The sequence below is a fragment of the Nesoenas mayeri genome, assembly GCF_963082525.1.
Source record: "Nesoenas mayeri genome assembly, chromosome: 2".
Taxonomy (NCBI): Eukaryota; Metazoa; Chordata; class Aves; order Columbiformes; family Columbidae; genus Nesoenas; species Nesoenas mayeri.
In genome coordinates this window covers 153,921,614-153,943,681 of record NC_137543.1, presented here as the reverse complement: position 1 = coordinate 153,943,681, position 22,068 = coordinate 153,921,614, and the positions used below count along the sequence as shown (strand labels likewise).

The 22,068-nt window shown below is 37.7% G+C and overlaps 1 protein-coding gene across 1 annotated transcript in view; it reads right to left on the bottom strand.

Annotated features, from left to right (window-relative positions):
- The window catches only part of PTPRN2 (protein tyrosine phosphatase receptor type N2), a gene marked incomplete at both ends in the record, with an annotated part of 644,991 nt that overhangs the window by 398,561 nt on the left and 224,362 nt on the right, over nucleotides 1–22,068 (bottom strand). Inside the window, 3 exons of the mRNA XM_080338634.1 lie at nucleotides 1,046–1,520; nucleotides 15,464–15,626; nucleotides 20,462–20,579. Coding sequence (XP_080194760.1) covers nucleotides 1,046–1,520; nucleotides 15,464–15,626; nucleotides 20,462–20,579 — 756 coding nt within the window. The remainder of the gene's footprint in view (nucleotides 1–1,045; nucleotides 1,521–15,463; nucleotides 15,627–20,461; nucleotides 20,580–22,068) is intronic.

The window sequence follows — 22,068 nt, the reverse complement described above, 5'->3', positions numbered from 1 at the left end:
GTTCTGTTTTAAAAATAAATAAATAGATAAATAAATAAGAGAACATCACACTTTATGGATGACAATAACTACAGAAGGGATTCAAAGGAACCCTCTTACATATCACCAAAATCCACTGGGACAGTCATAACCATAGTGTAACACATGTAACTGCTTGGCAATAGCTGAGGATTAAGTATTTCATTTTTCAGGCATTTTGAACCACTGGAAAAATACCAATAGTTTAAAAAAACAATGAAGTGAATGAGACTTGTTTTCTAAACTCTGCCTGATCCCCAACCATGATGTGAAAACCCATCTCGTCTTACAAAGCAGAGCTTAAAATGTGGCACAGTATCCTGTAAGATGTTACATTCGATCTTCATTTAAGTATTTGTCAAACAATCATGTGCAAAAAAAATCAGGATCTGGTCCTAGTTTAGCAGCATTAGCAAAAATAAAGAGGAAAATCCAGCAAATGTGTTGTTCGTTATAGAATGTCCACCCAGAAGCAGCTGTAACCTCACCTTCTTTTATTACTGTGTCCACCTGTCCACATAATTGACTCCACATAATTGACTTCTCCCCTCTCTGTATTCTGCACCAGAATTTCTCTCAGTGTTAATTTCTATGTCTAACTTTAAATTCTACCCATAGTCTTCAAATTTCTAGTTAAATACAAAGAAATAGAGCAAAACCAGGCATTTCAATATTACCTATATGTAGTGTGGGGTGCATGCATAAAACCAGGTTTGACAGCAAAGATATACCTATAATTATGTGTTGTTTGTAAAAAACTTTGAAAATATCATGTTACATAAATGCTACATCTTACTGAGTGCCATATATTTCTGCATGCATATGGAAGGTGGGTTGAAGAATGTGGGTAGATGTTTGCAGGGAAAGAGTAGTTAGAAGGGTGAACGTTATTACTGTGAGTATTATGGTAGATAGAAATATGCCAACAGTAGGAGATAACAGTAGAATGTCAAATTCTTTTCCTTTTTTCTCAAAAATGCTCAGTAAACATGAGGGAAAATTAAAAATAAGTAAATATCAACTTTACCATCCACTATACTCAGAGGGTCCTTTGGATCATTCAGGGAAGCAGATTTATGATTCGTTATCTCAGGGGTTGGCCCCAGCACTCCAGACGCAGGTCTTGGCTGGAACACCTTCTGCATTTTATCATCATCTGCTTTTTCTTTGGCAAAAGTTCCATCAAAAGGGCTGACTTGCGAAGAGTAGAATCCATCAGCGTAAATGTGAGACCCTTTAGTCCTGCTGTGGGAGCTTTTATCGTTGCTTTGTGCTGACAAGTTCTGAGTGATGTACGTGTGCATTGCAGCCAGCAGGGTTTTTTGGTCGAGCCCCATTTCTGACTCTGGTGAGAACCTGTCTGGCTGAGGTTGGTTGAAGGTCCTTCCATGGAGATTTTCAGCATGTTGTTGATGTGGTGTTGACACACGGGCCAAAGGAGGCGTTCTTTCTTTGAGGTTTTGCATCATGTAGTACCTGATGGGATCATTATAGATGTAGTTCTAGAGAGAGAAGAAGGTGGAAAAAAAGGATCGGGTCATTATTGCTTTGCAATGACTATGGTGTAGGAATCACAGACACTACGCTTAGTGTTTTACCAACCAGGAAAACAATAATTAGAATCTGTAATGTGTATGCAGACTGCAAACCTCACACTGCTAAGTTTGCTTTAAACAGGTACTATCACATCGGCACAAGTTTTGTAAAACAGTTTATTAAATTATTAAATAGCAAAAAAAATATTAGAGGATGATATACAACTAAAACTTGATGTTAACTATGTATGTACTATTTGTATTCAGTTTGACAAAGAAAATTTAGTAAAGCCACTTTCCCTTCGGTTTTTACCAGACTTGTAAGAATAACATTTTTTCAGGCTACTTACCCAAAACTAGCAAGTCAAATTAAAAATGTCATTTTTTAAAGAACACCCAGGAATTGAAACAATTCCTTTGTATATAGAAAATACATAGTTTTGTTCCAAATGCAAATTTTCTTCCACTAAATTAAATCCTTAATCAATATGTCCTCTGACAGTATAAAGAAGTGTGAAAACAGCCTTTAAATTGGGTTTTAATTCGTTTATTATTTTCATGTAAAACTACTCAGCAAATTTGACAGGAATGTAAAAAATATTCCAATCAAGCTAAAAGCATATTTTCATTGAAAATGCGGTGGGGAAAAAAAAAAAAAAAGGCAGAAAGGTGGGCTGGCACTAGATTTTTCTATTTTCAAAGATTCACCACATGGGAATCCAGCATTGCAAGACAATATCTGTTATTTTCATTGACCTTTTTTTTGTTGTTGCTTGTGATGCAATTTAGGTTTAAGGACAAATTCTAAACTCCCCTTGAGTACTTTAAGCCTCTGTGCATCACAGGAAACAACAAACTCATACAAACTCATTTGTTAGTATTATATTTACTACCATTTAATCCTAGAGTCATTTCTGTTATGAGCACGATCTGAAGGCAGGACTCTTTCTTTTCAGAAACCTCTTCTGTCCTGCAAAATAATCTCAAAAATAATTTTCCTTCACTCTCTGCTGAATACAAATTTGAAATGAAATGTTTACTTATATCCAGAATTATTCCAATTATATTCTTTCTTTGTAATTCTTTCAGGACACTTTGCTGAAGTTGCATCCCATACTGTATGTATGCTGAAGAATTAGTCCTACCTCTCAGCTGTGGTTTCTTGGTTAAACTGTCACACAAACTATGCTATGACATGGGAAGCTTAGGAGAGTGATTATTTCAGCTCTCACTGCAATAATTTTAGTGGATCACTAATGTCCCCGTGCACTGATACCATAATATTTTAGGACAGAAAATCCTGCAAATTACATATAGAGTGCATATACACCCCAGAGGAGAGCAATTAGTAGAATTTGGCCAGAAAAAATAATTATTTCCTAATGGATTTTCTAAAGGCAAAATAAGTAAGGCTGACAAGCTAATCCAGAGATGAATAAAACTTTTAGATTTTATCTAGTTCTTTATTTACGGACAATAATTTTTTCTCTCCATCTGAACAGTTTTATTTCTTCTGATAACAGTCAGTTGATTTTATAATATATATTCATAACCCTTGCTTTCCAAGAGGTTTATCCTCCCTTTGAGAAATGATTGAAGAGGCTCATTCCATGGTTCCATATCACGATTCGTAGATTTATGGCTTATGCAACTTTATTACAGAAAAACAGCACTTTGGCTTCTGATCCACCAACGCAAGGCTTTTGACTTCTGCAGTTGGGCTTTAACATAGAAACGTGTTTTGTTAATGCCAAGAAATTGGGCTGGAGTAAGACAGTGTCAAAGAATATAGAGCTGGAGATCAGGCAGCTTTGTGTACGAAATATTTCAGTGTCCCCAGGGAACTGCATCAAACAGCAGCAACGCAGTTGCGGTTCAGTGCACCAGCTGCAGGGTTTGCACCGCACTGATCAACGCCAAGAGGGGAGCCAGTTGTCAAAATACGAGTTGAACGCTGTTTACATACTTAATAGCAAATCCTAGATGTGAAAAACTACTCGTTTTGTGTATTTATCTCTCCATTTCAATGGGGCTTTGCATGGGGTAATTAACTCTTTAATGACACTCACTCCCTAGAAGAACTTGCAGAGGATGACACGAAGTCCCAGACACACCAAGTAGTTTGTAGAGAATACATGTAAACTGTCGTCTCCCTTTCCCACTCAGGTACTCCTCACCTTGCCACTATTTGGAGGACACGGGGACAAGGGAAGGAAGAATAGGGAGCTGGGAAAGGAAGAAACATGGTAGGGGAAGATGACAATCCCCATTCAGTCATGGAAAGGCATTAAGTCAGCTATGTTGGATCTCTGTCCCACATCCAGCTGCCTCTTTTACCTCTAAAGCTTTACTGATAAATCAAGTCTTAGGGGGAATAAAACTGCTAGACAGTCTCAAACCACTCATGAAAAATTAGGGTCAGGAGACGTAGGCTGGCTTTTGATGAGCTATTTAACAAGTCCAAATACCCTTTAACATCAACAGATCTGTGATTTCCTGCTTTTGCAGACAACAAGCACATCAAGAAAGAAAACACAACAAAAATACCAAGTGACCATACACAAATTGGAAATAATCAAGTGCCAGTCCCGGGCTCAGAACTGCTCCCCTGTCAAGAAGGGGCAGCCTCTCGGCAGCTTGACAGGTCACACTTTGGGTAGGAAGGGATGAAATATTAAAAGTTCTCATTAAAGTACAGCACCGACAGCTCAGCTGTCTTCACAGTGCACTCGATACCAGCCCATCAGGTGCAGCTTAGTCTGACTTAATTAAAGGGGTCTCACAGCTGTGTGGCATGGCCAGCCCCAGCTTGGAGGAGAAAAAAAATCCCCACCCCAAACTCAAACAAAACACAGCACCAAAAATATATGTGCCAAACACAAGGCAAAATCCAATAATAATGCAGCATGGATAAATACAACCCTTGTGCTAAGTGGCATGAGAAAAAAAAAAAAATATATATATATATATTTTTACAGAAAAAAAGATAGAAATATCTGTTATATGTAGTTTAGAATCCAGTGGCAATTTACATCAGAGCATAATCTTATTTGAAGTGTTGGTGCAATCCAACCTCCTGAACATGGACATTGCTAATTTGACTTAATTCAAAGTTAAATGCCATAATTCATGGTCAGTGAAAAGAAGAATCTGTAAATTCCTTTGTGGGTGCCTTTGGAGAAGCTGCTGACATTATGGAGAAAGAGAGAGAAACAGGTAGCAAGAAAAATTTTAAAATAAAAATAATTTCTAGATTGATTAAAATGGATTTATAGAAAGTACTGTGTGTAACTGAAAGAAAAAACAAAGGGACAAACATTAAGTGCAATTGCCAAAACTACGAAAGAATAGTTACTATATAGTTACTATATAACTGGTTTGTGGCAAATATGTTAAAAAATGGGTCCCTGTTACTATCAGGATTTTTTTAAATAGATAAGATACTATTCAGTTATCTCATGTCACTGATACAGCATCTTTTAAAAGTACTGTGAATTGCTAAAAAAACCACTTTAAACAAAATATTTCTTCATCTGCACAAGATTTTCCTCTTCGCTACCTTTCAAATAAGCTATCTCAATATTTCACACATTATCAAAAAACCCCACGCACTAACCTTTCTGAAGATGGAATTCTTTGGGCAATGTCTTATGTGGTTTAGGTATGTAAGTAACTGACATTTTCTGCACAAAAGTTCACAGAAGGGCACATTAAATTACACCCTGCATATGCAGTGTGCAATAGTCTATGGACTACAAGTTTTCTCTAAAAAAAACCCCCAAAAACGAGGGGAGGGAGGGCAGGATTAGATACACACTACCCAAGGCATAGATAAACGCTGTTCAATTTATCCACTAAGGGATAGATTGATTTGAATATTTTGCCCAAGTGCAGAAAGAATGGAATTAAATTTATGACAAAATACTTCCTTTCTTGAGGATACGTTTGCTAAATCTTGAAAGCATATAGAGCTAACAAAAAATCCCCTAGGAATGCATAAACAAGAAATCTTCCTCTCTCAATTTCATTTAGCTTTTTCTGTTTGATGCATTTTCAGATATTAATTCCTGTTTGCTACCACCTAAATTTGGTTGGACCATGATTCCACCTACAGTATTTAACTTGCTGTGGCTATTTGAAGTAGTGGCAGAATGCTCTCTGAAATTAGAAAGGAAAAACACACACTGGAACCAGTCCCTCTCTCACCAATAAAATACCATTTTCCACAGGCTACAAAAAATGAAGCGTTCTCATACTTTAACTCATTCCATGTAGTGAAAGAAGTTTTGCTTTTTCTACCAGAAGCAGTCTGTGAATCACACACCCTTGCCTCATGTAAACTCACTTCATGGGAAATACCGTGTACTTACGTGAACACCTAACTGAACAGGGGCATGAGTGGCACTGCCTGATTGCTAGATTGGAGTGTGCGATATGAATTTGAACACCTCCTTTTATTTTTACTTTGAGAGAAATCCAGCCAGCAGTAAAACCTGAGGACTGAATCAGTGCCATGGAACATATTACTGCAAAAGTCCCTGGGATGGAGTTGAGCAAAGGGGATCTCCACTTTACAAGCCTCTGTGTGCTTGTAGGCGTGATGTCACACACTCTGCAAAAAATTCAGTGTTAGGTTTGTCTGAAAATAATAGGTAAAGTCAATGGAAAATTCAGTTTTCTGAGCAGCATTGGAGCAAAAGCCTTTTCTACCAACTGATAACCTTTTCACTTACTATAGATAATGGTATTATACCATGCAAGAAACCACTGCATAAAAACCCAGAACCTGGAAGATTAATTCAGAATCCAGAAACTGTTAAAAAGGCCAAACCAGTGATTCCTACAGCAAAGGGATAGCATCAGGCCATGGTCTTTTGACAGATTCATAGGCTTATGGCAACAGGCACCATTAAAGTCCTATCATCTGACCTACTATTTCACTAATAATTTTCTGTAACTATCTCCTATTTTCTTTCTGAGAATTAAAAGGGCTTTGAAACCATTTAAGAACTACATCAGAGAAGTAAAGATGGCAAAGATAGTTAATTAACACCCTGTAGTTTGCAGTGTCAAAAGCTTGATCAAGCAAAAAGGGTCCTCAGAGTCTCCTTTGATCAAAACTAGTGATGACTTCGCTTCCTAATTCTGTTTGTGAAACTGCAGTGTAACAGGATTGTCTGGGATCTGACTGTATGCTGTTCAATAATCTACATTGCTGTAATTTCAGTTGACAGAGATTTGATTGTGAGCAGCATGTTTTACCACTCTTAAACAAAACAACCCTCCAAAACAAAAGAGGAGGAAAGATAAATAAATTGGTTTCTTTCATGTATAAGTTACTGTTTAAGAAATTCACTTCTAAGTCTCAAATGTTCCCAGCCATTCATGGTCTCCTTCGGGATGCTCTTAGCTGTGTGTCTACCCTTCAATGTTCTCCAACAGATTCTCCTGTATGAATAATTTTTATCATTAATTGATGTTTCTTATACTGTGGAGAAACTCACTAGGCTTTAGTTTTCATAACTAACTGCTAGTTGTTCTCTCTGTTTCTGACAAATCTCCAACCTATGGGTTAAAACAAAGTTTCTAAAGCATTTCCTTTGGTGTAGAAGGAGTGCTGGATTGTCTTACCTTAGAATTCATCATTAGCTCATCACAAAGAGAAATGTTAGTTTTATCTATTGGGTTACATTATAACATGTTTTTTCTCCACACACAATGGAGTGGAGAATGACATGTGGATGAACCCAAATAACTTGATCAATGCCAAGGGGCCTCTGTCCCAGCTCCTCCCCAGGCGATCACAAGGAGCCATCACCCATGGTGTCCGGAAGTGCCACCTACCAGGTGGGTCAGTGAGAGAATCTCTCTGGATCACTCTGCAGACTGAAGGGGTTGCTGCCTACAGGGGTGTGGGATTCCTTATGGGATGCCAAGAAGAGCACCTTGTCATTGCATGAGGCAAATTATGGGATATTTAGAGAAAGGACCAGAGAGAGAGTGATCAAGATGGGTTAGGAAATAGCTGTGGAGTAAAAGGGACTGGTAGCATCTAAGCAGGCTGGCCAGTGTCCTTGTGTCTGATCACCAGAGTCTGTCCTGTCTTCCCCATAAACTCAATTTCTATCTATCTTTCTGGGTGAGAAGCTTTCTATTCTGTGTGAATGTGTGTGTATGGTGGTCTGAGTGCCAACAACCATGGGTCCCGTGGTGCCTATTGGCAGTATCTGCTCCACCTGGCTACTGGCCAGATGTGAGGACATGGAGCTGAAGCAGCCTCACCTCTGTCAGGCTACTGGGTTCAGCAGCTCCTGAACATTACTATTAGGAACCAACGAGTGACACTCAACCCTCAGTGGACAGTAGAAATTGTGCAGCATGGCCGTCAGTGCTGATATATACACCAGGGTTTATCAGCTTCCTGAGAACAGTTTGCTCATATGGCAATAAGTCTGTTACTTAAGTTTTCAGTGAATGATGTTTAAACACATTTTCTGTAGGCATATGGTGGTATATTGAGCTAACTCATTATCTAAAGATGATTTACACAGAAACATGAAGATCTTCATCTGCCAAAAGTTGAGCACATTAGCACCAATTCCGTATATTTATAACTGTAACATGTGAATCTAGAGACTACTTTTACCCAAGGAAATGCAAGTGGATAGAGATCTGAAGGATTCACATCGATAAAATTTATAAAATTATGACCATGAGCCAGCACTGTGCCCTTGTGGCCAGGAAGGGGTGGTCAGTAAGTCAAGAGTGGTTCTCCTGCCCCTCTACTCTGCCCTGGTGGGACCACACCTGGAATATTGTGCCCAGTTCTGGGCCCCTCAGTTCCAGCAGGACAGGGAACTGCTGGAGAGAGTCCAGCGCAGGGCAACAAAGATGATGAAGGGAGTGGAGCATCTCCTGTGTGAGGAAAGGCTGAGGGAGCTGGGGCTCTTTAGCTTGGAGGAAACTGAGGGGTAACCTCATTAATGTTTATAAATATGTAAAGGGTGAGTGTCACGAGGATGGAGCCAGGCTCTTCTCGGTGACAACCAATGGTAGGACAAGGGGTAATGGGTTCAAACCAAAACACAAGAGGTTGCACTTAAATTTGAGAAGAAACTTCTTCACAGTGACGGTGACAGAGCCTGGAACAGGCTGCCCAGAGAGGTTGTGGAGTCTCCTTCTCTGGAGACATTCAAAACCCACCTGGACACCTTCCTGTGTAACCTCATCTGGGTGTTCCTGCTCCAGCAGGGGGATTGGACTGGATGATCTTTTGAGGTCCCTTCCAATCCCTGACATTCTGTGAAAATTGCTTTACAGCCCCATTGAAAGCAACCAACCATTTCCTGGACAACTGCTTGAAGTAAGGTGAGCATTTTTCTTTTCTTTTTATGAGGGGAAAAAATGTTGCACTATATTGAAATGTATACACCAGCACACTCACACAGAAGTTAGATAAAATAACTTTGTTTGTGAATTCTATCCTCTCATTTGGTACATATGATCTAAAAATAAAGATGGAATACACTTTAAAATGTGTACCAGTTGCATCATCTTGTATTTACTGAGCTCTGTGTACTGAATTACAGTGAGCAAATACTTGTCAGACAAACAGCAAGCTTGCAGGAGAAACAAAAACACCAAATACTACATAACTGGCAAAAAGAGAGCTGGTTTTTGAAGGGGTGGGATCTAGAAAAGATGCAAATCTTATTGTCCATTCAGTATTTGCAATTTTTGAACTATCAACCTATGTTTCATCTGGAAATTACTATAAATTAATGAACTGGCCTTTAAATAAGCCTCCAGACCTATGCTTATAATTTACATCATTTTCACATCTCCAAATCATTTTCCAAATAATTAATCTCTATAAGATTGCAAATCTTTACAAGCTGTGCAATAAGGGAAATTGTGATTTCTAAGTTAAGATGTGAAAATTCTGTAACTACATTCTACATAAACTGATAGGTTTTAGGTAGAAGCAGGTGTTAGGTCTAAGACTTAAAGAGCACAATACTGGCACTAAAATCTTCAGTTGTTAAATTATTAAACTCAAAAATTAAATCACACATTAATTTGCCAAATTGTGTTTTTATGCCACGAACAACCTGATGTGTAATTTACTAGGATTTATAGCCATGATTCTCTCACTTCTTCAAATGTATGGGTATAAGCCCTCCCAGAAAAAAATTGCTATCTAGACTAAATCCATGCAGAATGGCAAACAGGATAGAATTTAACACATCTAAATGTATACATTTAAATTAGAATGGATGGATCACAACTTGGAAATCCATTTTTTCTCTCCACTGATCATAAAATTAGTTTAGGCTGACTTGCACCAATACAAACATCTGTATTTGGTTAAATGAATTCTGTTCTAGTGCTTGTGTTGGGGGTTTTTGTTTGTTTTTAAGAGGACTTTAATGTTTCTATTTTACTGAAAAGAGCCATGGAGGGGAGAATGACCTAACAGATTAAATATTTATCTGGGATTCGAAGCTTAAATTTTAGTCTACACTCTACCAAAAAATTCATGCACAACCTCAGAAAAGCTACATAAATCTGTCTATGAAATAGGGGGTCTTAGTTCTTCCCTACTTTGTAACAGCATTAGGTAAATCAATACATCAACACTTGTGAGACATTTTGATTTACTCTAATGGTTGCTGTGCAGATATGTCAATAGATGGGAAATTCTATAACTTTGGGGAGAGGCTCCTTTATCAATTATTCCTGATATTTTTATGAAAGTGTTTATTCATAGAATGAATTACATTTTTCTTATACATAATCCCACATATATTAAATATTAAATCTTACATTTATATCAGCAGAATTTAAATGCATACATTGCAGAAAGGTTTTTGACTCTTCAGCAGTCAGCTATCAAATCAATTTCTGATGATCTTCATTCAGTACTGTATTTTAATCAGTGCTAGATAAATAAGGGTCCTGTTTTTTTAATTAAATCTTTAGATTAAAACGAGGAATGACTGCATAATTTCTTACTAGTAAATCACAGTAATTATTATTTGCAGATAAGTTCAGAGTACACGTTTGAGCACTTATGCACTCAGATTTTCTAAACTAAATAATGATCCTTTTCAATATTACCACACATCCTAATTCTTTCAGAAGATCAATTACAAAGCATCAAACAATTGATTTTCAACCCAGCAAAGCCATGAGTGCTGTTCCCTGAATGTCAAAGGGTAAAACAGGTGGAAGGTTCCCTCTTGTACCGTGGACTAAAATATAAGCTTTACCAAATGTCCTGTCTAACCTTCGCACCCTTCTAGATTTCAGCAAAGTGACTCTGCCACAGCAGTTTGCATTTGCGCTTTCAGTACCACTGTTACTGCTGATGTAACAACCAGCCATACCCCCCTGCCTGTTCCTTCTTCCCTTCAAGATTCTGCAAAGACCTTTATTAGTCACTTATTTGATGTAAAGATTCTGGTTTTTTTCCAAACTCTTTGCTTTAAAATTTATAAGAATACCTGAGACACAGAGAGTTCTGCAATCACAATATTTATAGATAAAGCCTACCTTGAAAATGAAGGCGAGTAATTCAAAACCAAAGAAAGAGGAAAAAAAAAAAAGCAGAAAATGGATGAAATTCCCTGAAGACTCTGAGAGAATCTATTTTCTCCTTGCCTGTGTTATGAACTAGAGTCTGAATGGCACACCAGCCTTAAAAGACTTAGCAGCAGGTAGGACTCACACCTGAAGACCTCAGAGACCAAGTCAGGGGGAAGGAATAAGAGCAACAACATGCACCTTCTGGCTCTAAAACCCTAAACCATAAAACAGAGAGCCCTGCAACAAGAAATGCAGCACAAGCGTAAGCGTAGCAGGCAGCTTGCTTATTCCTACAGCCTAGAAGATTTCCCAGAGGAGCCAATAGACCATCCAGCCCCAGAGTGGAGCATGTCCAGCCCCATGGTGTGGTGGACACGATTGCAGCACTACTTTGCCAAAGATGTGCGCTTTTGCCAGCCTGATGCATTGAAAGATTCACAATTCAGGCTACCAGAGGGCAAGAGAACATGTGAAAATGATAGCTTATTCAAGAAAAAAGCAAGCAGTTCCAGCTAAAAGGGATAGCTAGGTCAAGGAAAAAACAAGGGTGAGTTTATTTTAGTTTCTTCCTGATTTTGAGACTTTTAAATAAATTTGGATCACATTTCCAATCTTTTTTTCATTTCAGCGATGACTAAAAAATTATTCTTGGTCTGATGAAAGCAGTATAATTGAAATCTCATGTAACTATTCATCTGTAGACGTGAACTTTTTAACAAACTATAAGATCATTCCCTTCTGCCTTGGCTAATGGCTGGTGAAAAGTAGATAAGAGGCATTTCTGTTTCCGTACTGATCATTTTTGCTGCCTCTTTATTTTGCTTTGTTGTAACAGACACTGTGGACGCAGAGGTTTTTTTTCCTTTTCCCACATCCTTTATTTAAAGGTTTCCTGAAGGCACACCTGCTCTGCAAACACACACCGAGCTCCCCACAAGGCTGCCAGTAGCAGCAAAGCAAGCAAGCGCTCCTTCTATAGCCCACCAGCTCCAGCAATAACCTCGGTGCCACCCCTTCAAACCCAACAAAACTCTGCTTCTCAGCTTCTGTAGGAATGTCAACAGCGTCATGTTTTTTTCAGGGTTTTGTCTTTGTTGGTTTTGGGGTTTTTTTCCTGGAAAAAAGGGGTTTGCTCTAACTGGAGGGGAGAACAGCAGGAGAATTCACATGTGATTTGAAGTCTGCATTTCTTGCCTCAGCAGAGAAGATAAACCAGCTTTCTCATCATATGTATGTGCCTGGTTAACTCCAGGTTTGCTAGAAAGGAATAACAAGTGCTGACAATGCAGCATTTTGTGAATGGTAAAAACTTCATTAAGCCTAAGGGGGGAAGGGGGAGGACAAGAAAAACAAACACACATCAGCTAATGCTTAAGTAAGAAATGCCACCAAGCGCCCATTTTCTGAACAACTCTTTTCGGTTGAACTAAAGTGAAATGTTCTTTACAACTGTAATCCTCAGGAAAGATACCACCAAACCTCCTGATTTACTGCTATTTACCCACTGGTGGAGTCATTATCGACTGGTGAGATTATAGCCTGCAGTCGATACTGTCTAAATACCAAGAAAAAATCATTATCTTTAAGTGTCTCAAAAAAAAAAATCACTCCAAGAAGCTCTTGCAATAAGTGGTAGACATTACAGGAATTTTGGTCCATCACATGGTGTAAGGTTAACGGTGTTATTTCTGTCACTACTCAGCCTCAAGCTGACACTTCTTTGAAGAAGGGAAATAGGAAAGGAGTTACCTGTTTTAGGGTTTTCTGTGTTTTATTTTACAACTTTACGCATAACTGTATGTGTGCTCTCTACATGGTAATGTTGAAGCTCTGCAGTTTCATTCTGATAATATATGTGGAAGATAGTAGGAAAAAACCACTGAAAGTCTGTAAACCAGTTTGGGTAAAAATATTTAAGACACTAAGTAACATGTTTGGACTGTAACAAATATTTTAGATTGTCTTTGTCTTTTTTCTTCCTGTCTTTTACTCTTGGTCAGAGTCCTCTGATGACAGTTTTGTAACAAATCAGAATTCACTCAAAGTCTACCTAGAAGCACTCAGTTTCTGCAAGATGCAGCTATACTTCCTAGCAGGTAAGGTATCAAAGCAACCAGAGCAGTGCTACATCTCCTTCACCCCAACAGCAAGAATGAAGTGACAGAGGTAAATATATACTTGAAAGAAAATTCTTTTAAGAAGGGCAAATGCCCAAAACTTGCAATTCTAAATTTAAGTACAGGAAAGTACCTCTGTCTTACCCTTATTTTTAATGAGAGAAGTGCAAGAAAGCTGAAAAAGATCTTGCTGTAATTATTTAATGTTGGTTCATATCCATATAAGAAATACAAAAATAAGGTACCAAGATTTTGTTAAAGCATAAAATCAAAGGTCACAAGATAGCCATTTTCAATTTCAAGAGCTATAACAATACCAAATGCTGTTCCTACCGTTCCTTCCTTCCTACTCTTCTAAATTCAACCCATTTTACTGTCTTTTTCCCCGCCCCCTACTTCCTGGAGTAGCAAAAATCCTGGTTTCTCTGTTGTTTAAACATTATTCCACTAATGACTCAATGAATCAAGACATAAACACTTCGTCCCTCTTATTTCTTTTTTAAACAATAGTGGTTGCACTTGATTCACAAAGGATAGGGAAACTTCTCCAGGATCAATTAAAATACATGACTGATTACTAATTTTTAAGATAATTTTCTTTTTTGTTTCTTTTAATTTTAGATTATAGGTAACACATCTGAATATCTGTTGTTTTAAAATGCTCCTTAGTAAACAGAAGAGTACGGCTTGCTCCTGTATGTGCTTCATTTCCAGATTTTCTCCTCTTTATCCCACTTCCCCAAGCTTCAGAGTACCCATCTCCATGGCAACACTCGATAAGGTTGGTGGATGGTGTTATCACAGCAGGCTTCCCCACAGAAGGTCTCAGCCATATGGATTATTTATGAACTTGCATGACAGCACCAGACCCAGTGAAATACTTCCTGAGCAAGTTTTCTTGTCTCTGAAAGGCAGTGATTCAAAGCGGGGCATCCTCCCTGCAGTCAGCATCCAGGAGTAGAGACTGAAGGAAAAGTACCATGAAGGTGGTCGCTCATCCATCCCTAAAGCCACCTTGCTGCTGCCTGCAAGCTTCTCTTCCCCCAGATGACCACCTAATGACATACGTCATAAATCATGTGCTATACATGTCAATCAGTGAAGCTGGAAATTTGGAGCTGCTGACAAGAATAACAACATTCCAGTTATACCATGACTAACTAAGTAGTTGATACAACTGGTAAGGCTGTTGGGAGTTGCCATTGCAGATATACTGTAGCAGTGCTGTGTCTCTCGCTTCTTATAGCTCCTGGAAAAAACTAGCAATGTGGCTTTGGCATTATATTTGCCTGATTTTTTTTTTGTAACACATCATTATATCTTTTAGCTAACATTGTTGCATTTACACTGTATTCATGCAAATAGTACATGCCAATTTTTTGAAAGTTTCCCTATAATAGCAGCCTATTTCTTTAAAATAAATAGATTGCTTTGGATAAACATATTTTTTGAGCAAAATATTTAGGGCTATAAGACCCTGCCATATGCAACACCACCATCCAAACATTATTATAAGTTTATCAAGCTCCATCTTAGAAAAAGAGAGGTTTTCTCTAGGAAAGAAATAAAAAATGGTTTACTTCTCAAACACGCATTTGTGTGTGTGGTGTTTGTTTTTGGGTTTTTTTTTGACATAGTAAATACTCAGGATTTTATAGTTAAATTTATCTTCCTAGCTATATGTATATTTATAATGTATACATTTGAACCTTAATTGATCTCTGTAGTCTTCTTTTATGATAATAAGAAGTAGGAAATGTTGAGGTACAATTAATCAGATTTGTCAAAATCTGCTCGAATATCATATTAATTATACTCTAAGCACCATAAACACCAGCAAGATTTCACAGGGTAGTTCAGTCGGCTTTTTGGAGAGCACCAGTTCAAATGCTGCATGAAGGATTCCAGATCAGCCAGTGAAGATGTTACAACCTGTATCCCCCTCTTCCTTCTCCCTCACATACAACATGTCCCTAATTAAGGTAAAATGCTGTGGATTAGCAGAGCTCTATTGTCTACAATGCTGAACCTGACCCTACTCATTTGAAGAGAACTTGGCTAGTTCAGTTATGAAAATTAGTCGGAAGAGGTAGCAAGAAACAAGGTCTGGTCTCAGGAAAGAAGGGAAAACTGAAAAACAAAGAGAATTCAAAGAAGAATGATGACAAAAATCACAGAATGCAGGAACCACATTAAAATTACTACCTTAACAGAAGCTTTGTCATTCATCTTCCTTGGATGCAAACCTGTAGCTGCAGGCTGGGAAAGAATTCCAAGATATTTAAGATATTGCTGAAGAGACTTGGCCAAGTTCACATCATTTTCCAGGTCGTAATTTCTTTCTTTCTCTGCGTTCTGTCCCAAAGTCCTGCACCGCAAAAGCAAAAAAGAAAGTTATAAGCCCGCACAACATACAAAGTTTCCAACTAAAAAGGCATCGTTTCATACTGCAGGCCAATGAAGTTAGTTCCGTACCTAACAAAAAAGTCACGCAAAAGCTTAGCAACCACAAAAGTAGAGAAAATTCAATGTCTCAGCAAAAGCAGCCAAAAAATCTTGTACTATTAACAATTTATTGCATGAATCAAAGTTAATGATCCAACTGTAAATCAAATAAAATGCCCACATCAAGGCAAAGCCATATTCGGAAGAAAAGAAAATGCTTGTAAAAGGAAAATATGCATGATTAAATTGCACCCCAAAGAAATTTGAGATAGTTCTAAGATTTTTTTAAAGTTACTGGATGATGATTATGATGAGATTCAACATCAATTTGGCCCTGCACCAATTTACGGAATGCAGTGAGACTACCGGGTGTGCAGAAATAACTGAGCAACTCAGTTCCAGCAAAAGGCTTAAAAAGGGAATAATGAGATGGAAAACGTGTCTCTTCTGATCTTCTCATGTGCCTGGGATTCACATAACAGTGGTGTATCCTGACCGTTTTAGACAGATCCTGGTGACATTTGCAAAGAAAAGCTAAAAATGTGATTAAACATCAGCAGTGCAGAAGTGTTTATAGGGGATACAGACCGCTGTGTGCAATGAATCTGAAATATTATCAGCTCTCCTCATCTATCTCAACAACTTGTCAATTATGACAACAATTTAAAAGTCAACACAAGTAACTATGTCATTCCTCATATAAGAAAGCAGAGAAAGGGTTCCCAGTTTGCTTCCTTCTTTGTGAGTGACACATGGTTTTGAAGGAAATCACCTTTTTGGCATCACCATTTCCTACCCACATGCCCACACACTTCTTCGGTGAACAATAATTCCAGGTGGAAGAGCTTTTCCAGATTAGAAAGATGAGGTTTCATTTGGCTTTCAACATCTCTGTGCCACTGTCAGCAAAATTTTATTCTACCAGCCCATGTCAAGATGCTTTTTGGGGGGGGCACAGCTTGAGAGACTACCATTATTTCATTTCCAAAATCTTGGGTTTAATTACATTACTTTGTGCACAAAGTCACAGACTTCCATCTATGCTCACAGTTGCATCAAATGCACGTTCTGACTAATTTAATGCCAATAAATGTAATTAATAATCTGATTTGCTGTGGTGGCATTGCAACCAATCGTGCTCACAAGGTTCCTCACTTTGAAGTACCAGAAAAACCCTCAGCCTCTCCCTAGTGTAAAACTATCAGCTTCCCATCAGGTACACAAATTCTCAGAAAACAAAGGTTTATTACACAGAGCACTTCAGTAATCTTGATATAATCCATCATAATTCTTGCTCCCTTCTTATGTTGTTCATATTTTTCTCTTATTCCAGAGCTTTAAATTCTGCCTTATGGTGGATATGCAGGGAACACCATCCATCTCCTTTTCAACTTAAATCCAGACTAAAACTGTTCTGTAGTTTGAGAGAGAGCTGAGCAGGATGCTCTCTGCTCCAATAGACAAGAACTAATCCAAAGAAGCTCTCATCATAGAAGGTATCCCACTTCAAACACTCATCTTTCATTCATCAATTAATTCTAACACCCATCTTCTCCTTTCTTCGCTGACTTTGAAAAGAAAGGAAAAACAGAAATACCAGACCAAATTCTGCCCGGAGGATTTACACTGGAACTAATGGGAACCGAACAGATAAAAGACAGTATTTAGGTTAGCTTTTTACGCCATTATTTACAGTATATAATCACTCACACTGGTGGCAGAAGCAAAATCTGGGGTCTAAGATTCCTCATTTTTCTTATGGAAACAGTAATTACACTCGAATTCCACACTACATGTAATATTTTATGATATAAACTTTTGAACAATTAAAATGTAAAATGATATCAAAGTATTACACTTCGCTTGATGACAACTTTAATAAAATCCTACAAGTACATCTGAAAGACTTAATATTTTTGTAGTTCACCAGTATATCACTGCTGTTCACCTTGTTAACACAGAAAGTGCAATACATTAAATGAGCTATTACTGCAACTGAATTAAAATATTTCTTTTAAATTTGACAAAGTGATATTGGAAAATGGATTAAAGAAATATATAGAAGCACCTGGTGAGTAGGAGACATGACTTTCAGCTGTGTTCTTGTGCACTTTTTTGTAACTATTTCCAGTTTTAACTTATTCTGAAATAGCACTTTACATACAATTTCAGGATGTAAAGACAATAAAGTATATCATTACTTATCCACAGAAATAATGATATATTTTCTACAAAAAACAGCGCTTTAGAAGCTTTTGTGGGGAAATAGCTAAATCACTGCACCTCATATATTATACTTTTCTAGAATGTTCTCAATTAACAGATATGACACTTCTTAGAATAAAGTTTCTCCCTTTTAAATGCTGTGAGAATCTTATTACTGACTTAGTGATGGTTTTGTTATAGAAATAATGCTATACCCCATTTTGTACATTGAAGTTTGCTGGAAACGTTTCTGGTTTTGCCTAATTGCACCGATGAACACAACTGACATTTATTCCCTGTGTGCAGAATGGACTTTTTTCCTTTATCTTGGATCCTCTTTTAAGAGTGGATTTTTTTGAAATTTAATAAGGGCCCAGGAAATACCACGTACACTCCAGTTAGCCAGCAAAGAAAGAACTTTCATCTTGAAATCAAGCTCCCCGTTTCAGCATTTTTTTTAAGATGAAATCCGTGTCTTCTGTTCAATCAGACTTCATACACACTAATTTAGCCTAAGTCAATTTACCTTTCAAGTGTCTGAGTCTATTTTCTTGCTCTCACTAGCTCTGTGGGGATTAATGACTCATTAGTATGACTTCATATTGTCTTATTACACACGTTACCCTTAATAAAAGGTCTTCCTGCCTTAATGTTTCTTTGATAATTAGATACCCACACTAAGTTGCTTTTTTAATTATCTAATATTATCTGATAAGATTTTAGCAAGCGCATGGAGCACGCTGAGCATATAGCAAACTTTATCAGAATCTGCAAGACGCCAGAGAAAAAGTTCCTACTGTTCTCTGACCTACAGAATATATTGCAAATGGACAACCAGAAAAATCAATTAATGCTTTAAACTGTTGGCACATAAGATAATGCTTTCAGAAGCACAGCTTGGTAACTTCAGAAAATCTATCCACAATAGGAAGTGCTATAAGTGGAACGCATTTGAAATTCTGATTTTCTTAAGGTGTCAACAGACAAAATGGGGGGTTTTTAAATGTATAGTCCTAGTTAAAAATGCAAACCAGCTCAAACCTGATCACAACAGGAACACCTAAAAATGATCATCTGTTCTCAGTCTAAAAACTAAATTATTTTTTATATCTTCTTGCATATTTTATTTTTATGTAACTATGAACATTGAACACTGCAGAATATAGTTTAGACTCATGAAAATCTGGCCTATTTTGTCTTACTCTCTTGAATAAAAGTTTTAGAAACATTCATTCTAAAACAAAAATCCCCCAGATGATGTTCAAAATGGTTTCTGATACCATGTACAGAGAGCAATCCATACAGTAATGGTATTTTGCATACCTAAGCAGTGAAAACAACCACATGTTGTTATCACTTTGTTGATAATCTATAGATCAGCATCATCTTCAGAAGTTAAGTTGCTACTTCACTGCACTCCTAAAATGTATTGTCCTCTGATTGTAAGGAATATTTTTGAATCAGTAAATACTTGAAATACAGGGTCAAATTCTATGAATTAAATAAAAACAAACTGAGGTAAACACAGCTGAAGTCACTGGGCAGTATCAAATACACAGCATTTTTATTTCTATAAAAGAGCAATCTAGAAAAGAAATGGTTTTGCAGTAAATGCAAACCATATAGTGCAGTATATGAAGATTTCAAGTCCAATGTCTTCCCCCTCAATGCTAGAAGCTCAAGCTGTTTCCCACTATGAAGAAAAGTTTCTGACAAAAAGGACTATAAATTTCACTATTTTTCATATTGCATTTCTTAAAATCATTGTAGGGGAAAGCAAAATTTACCATTTTTAATGTTCCTAAAATTTTATGCATTTCAAAATGTCCTGCTGGGCTTTGTGTGTTTGGGTTGCATTTAAAAGCCTGTAGGACAGAACAGACCACATAAAAGAGTGTGTTCGCATGTGTATCTGTGTACCAAGATGATATCACTCTACAGAATTATAGATATTGTGTCTCTTGCCAACAATAACCACTGTCACCCCTCAATATCCTTCAAGTCAGGAGGAAAATGGCTTCTATAATGCAAAGAATAGACAGAAATATCCCAACATTGGGAACATGCATGAATCTCTCCTTCTTGGACAAATTTTGCAACTAAAGCTGAGAATCTACGGACTTTGAATCAGTTACAGCTTTGTTTTGGAAGAACACGAGTCTGAAAATATAATTAGTTGCTCAGCGTGTCATTCAATACTACTTTTTATTGGCTTATTCCAGAATAAAATGTCTCCTGTGGATGAGCTACTGTTTAAGTCTGCCTTTTTAAGCCAGTCAAAGTATAGCTGGCTGATCTGAGACTAGACACCGCGTAATCTGGATAAAAGATGTTTTGAATTCTGACAACTAAATTTGCAACAGAAGGCATATTTTATTAACCTGATGATAGTCAGAAGAACAGGGTTTTCATTCACCTGTCGACTCTTTTTCTACTGATGTTTTTAGTGCTGTCATACAAGTGGTTTCCTTTTATCATATAGACAGTGGTCTATTGGTCCATTTGCAAACCCTCCCAAAAAACTACCAGGCAAAAAAACTATTGAAGACTTACCTGCCTGTGTCAGATCCTTCAGATGCAAATATTTCAGGGCGCCTGGTTTGGATTTTGTGGATGGTTGAGAGTTCCTGACCAATAATATGCTGTGTATAATCATCTCGCCAGGTAAAACCTGATAAATAATGAAACAAACGAACAAAAAGCACAACCACTATTTAATAACTTGAAAGTTTGGCAAAATATGTCTTATATAAGCAATACTAAAACCAACCAAACAAAAAAGCTTTTTTCAATTGGAAACCAAGAACAAACTACAGATTCTTCTCTCCTGTATGAAATTTTGTTAATCAAACCTTCCTTACCATGGAAGAAAGACACTAGATGATGTAATAAGATTTTGAAAGACTTTATTCTTAGCAGAATTTTAGCTAGCTACAAACTAGCTTTAATAGATAGAAAAGGGTTATTTTGGACAGCTGTGGAAAAGTTCTCACTAGCTGGTATCTGTTGAAATGTTGCTTCACTTCTTCCCCATTCACAGCACATTGTCCCTCCTTTGTTTTCTCCATGAAACTACACTTTTAGAACATTAAGGAGCTGCTACCATAGTGGGAATAAGTATTTCGAGTTTTAGTATAACACATGTGGAGGGCAATTTATGTTATCTTTATACTTAAATATTGTAACAAAGAACTTTACAACAAGGGGGAAGTGTAACAATGAAGGCAAATTCCAGTGATTACTCATTAATTACACGCACTGCCAATCTCATGGTAATTATACTTGAAATAATGATATAACTCCAAATATAATTGTTACCCGGTTTGTAGATTTTAGATGTTACGGCAACACTTTAGTTCATAGCACTTGCCCATGCAATTATCTGTAATTATCTAATAACCAAATATCACATAATTGAAGAGAATATCTGCTTTTAGACCATGCACAGTAAAACACCACAAAACCCTCAAATAACTATTGATAAAAATTCCAGATAGTTATCCTGCTAACATCTTCGTGTAAGAAACCACCTTAAGATAAGTCCTCCCTAGCACCAGATGGAAGGGGATGTATCTGGTTAACAGAATCAGCCTCAGAAGGGGGATTTCTGGTTCAGTCCCTATTTCATGGGACTGAGGGAATAGAGTGTACTATCTGCAAGTTTGCTGATGACACCAAGCTGGGAGGAGTGGCTGACACGCCAGAGGCTGTGCTGCCATCCAGAGACCTGGACAGGCTGGAGAGTTGGGCAGGGAAAAATGTAATGAAATATAACAAGGGAAAGTGCAGAGTTTGTATCTGGGCAAGAACAACCCCAGGTTCCAGTATAAATTGGGGAATTACCTATTAGAGAGCAGCGTAGAGGAAAGGGACCTAGGGATGACCATGAGCCAGCACTCTGTTCTTGTGGCCAGGAAGGGCAATGGTACCTGGGGTGTATTAGAAAGGGGGTGGTTAGTAGGTCAAGAGAGGTTCTCCTGCCCCTCTACTCTGCCCTGGTGAGACCACACCTGGAATATTGTGTCCAGTTCTGGGCCCCTCAGTTCCAGCAGGACAGGGAACTGCTGGAGAGAGTCCAGTGCAGGGCAACAAAGATGATGAAGGGAGTGGAGCATCTCCTGTGTGAGGAAAGGCTGAGGAAGCTTGGGCTCTTTAGCTTG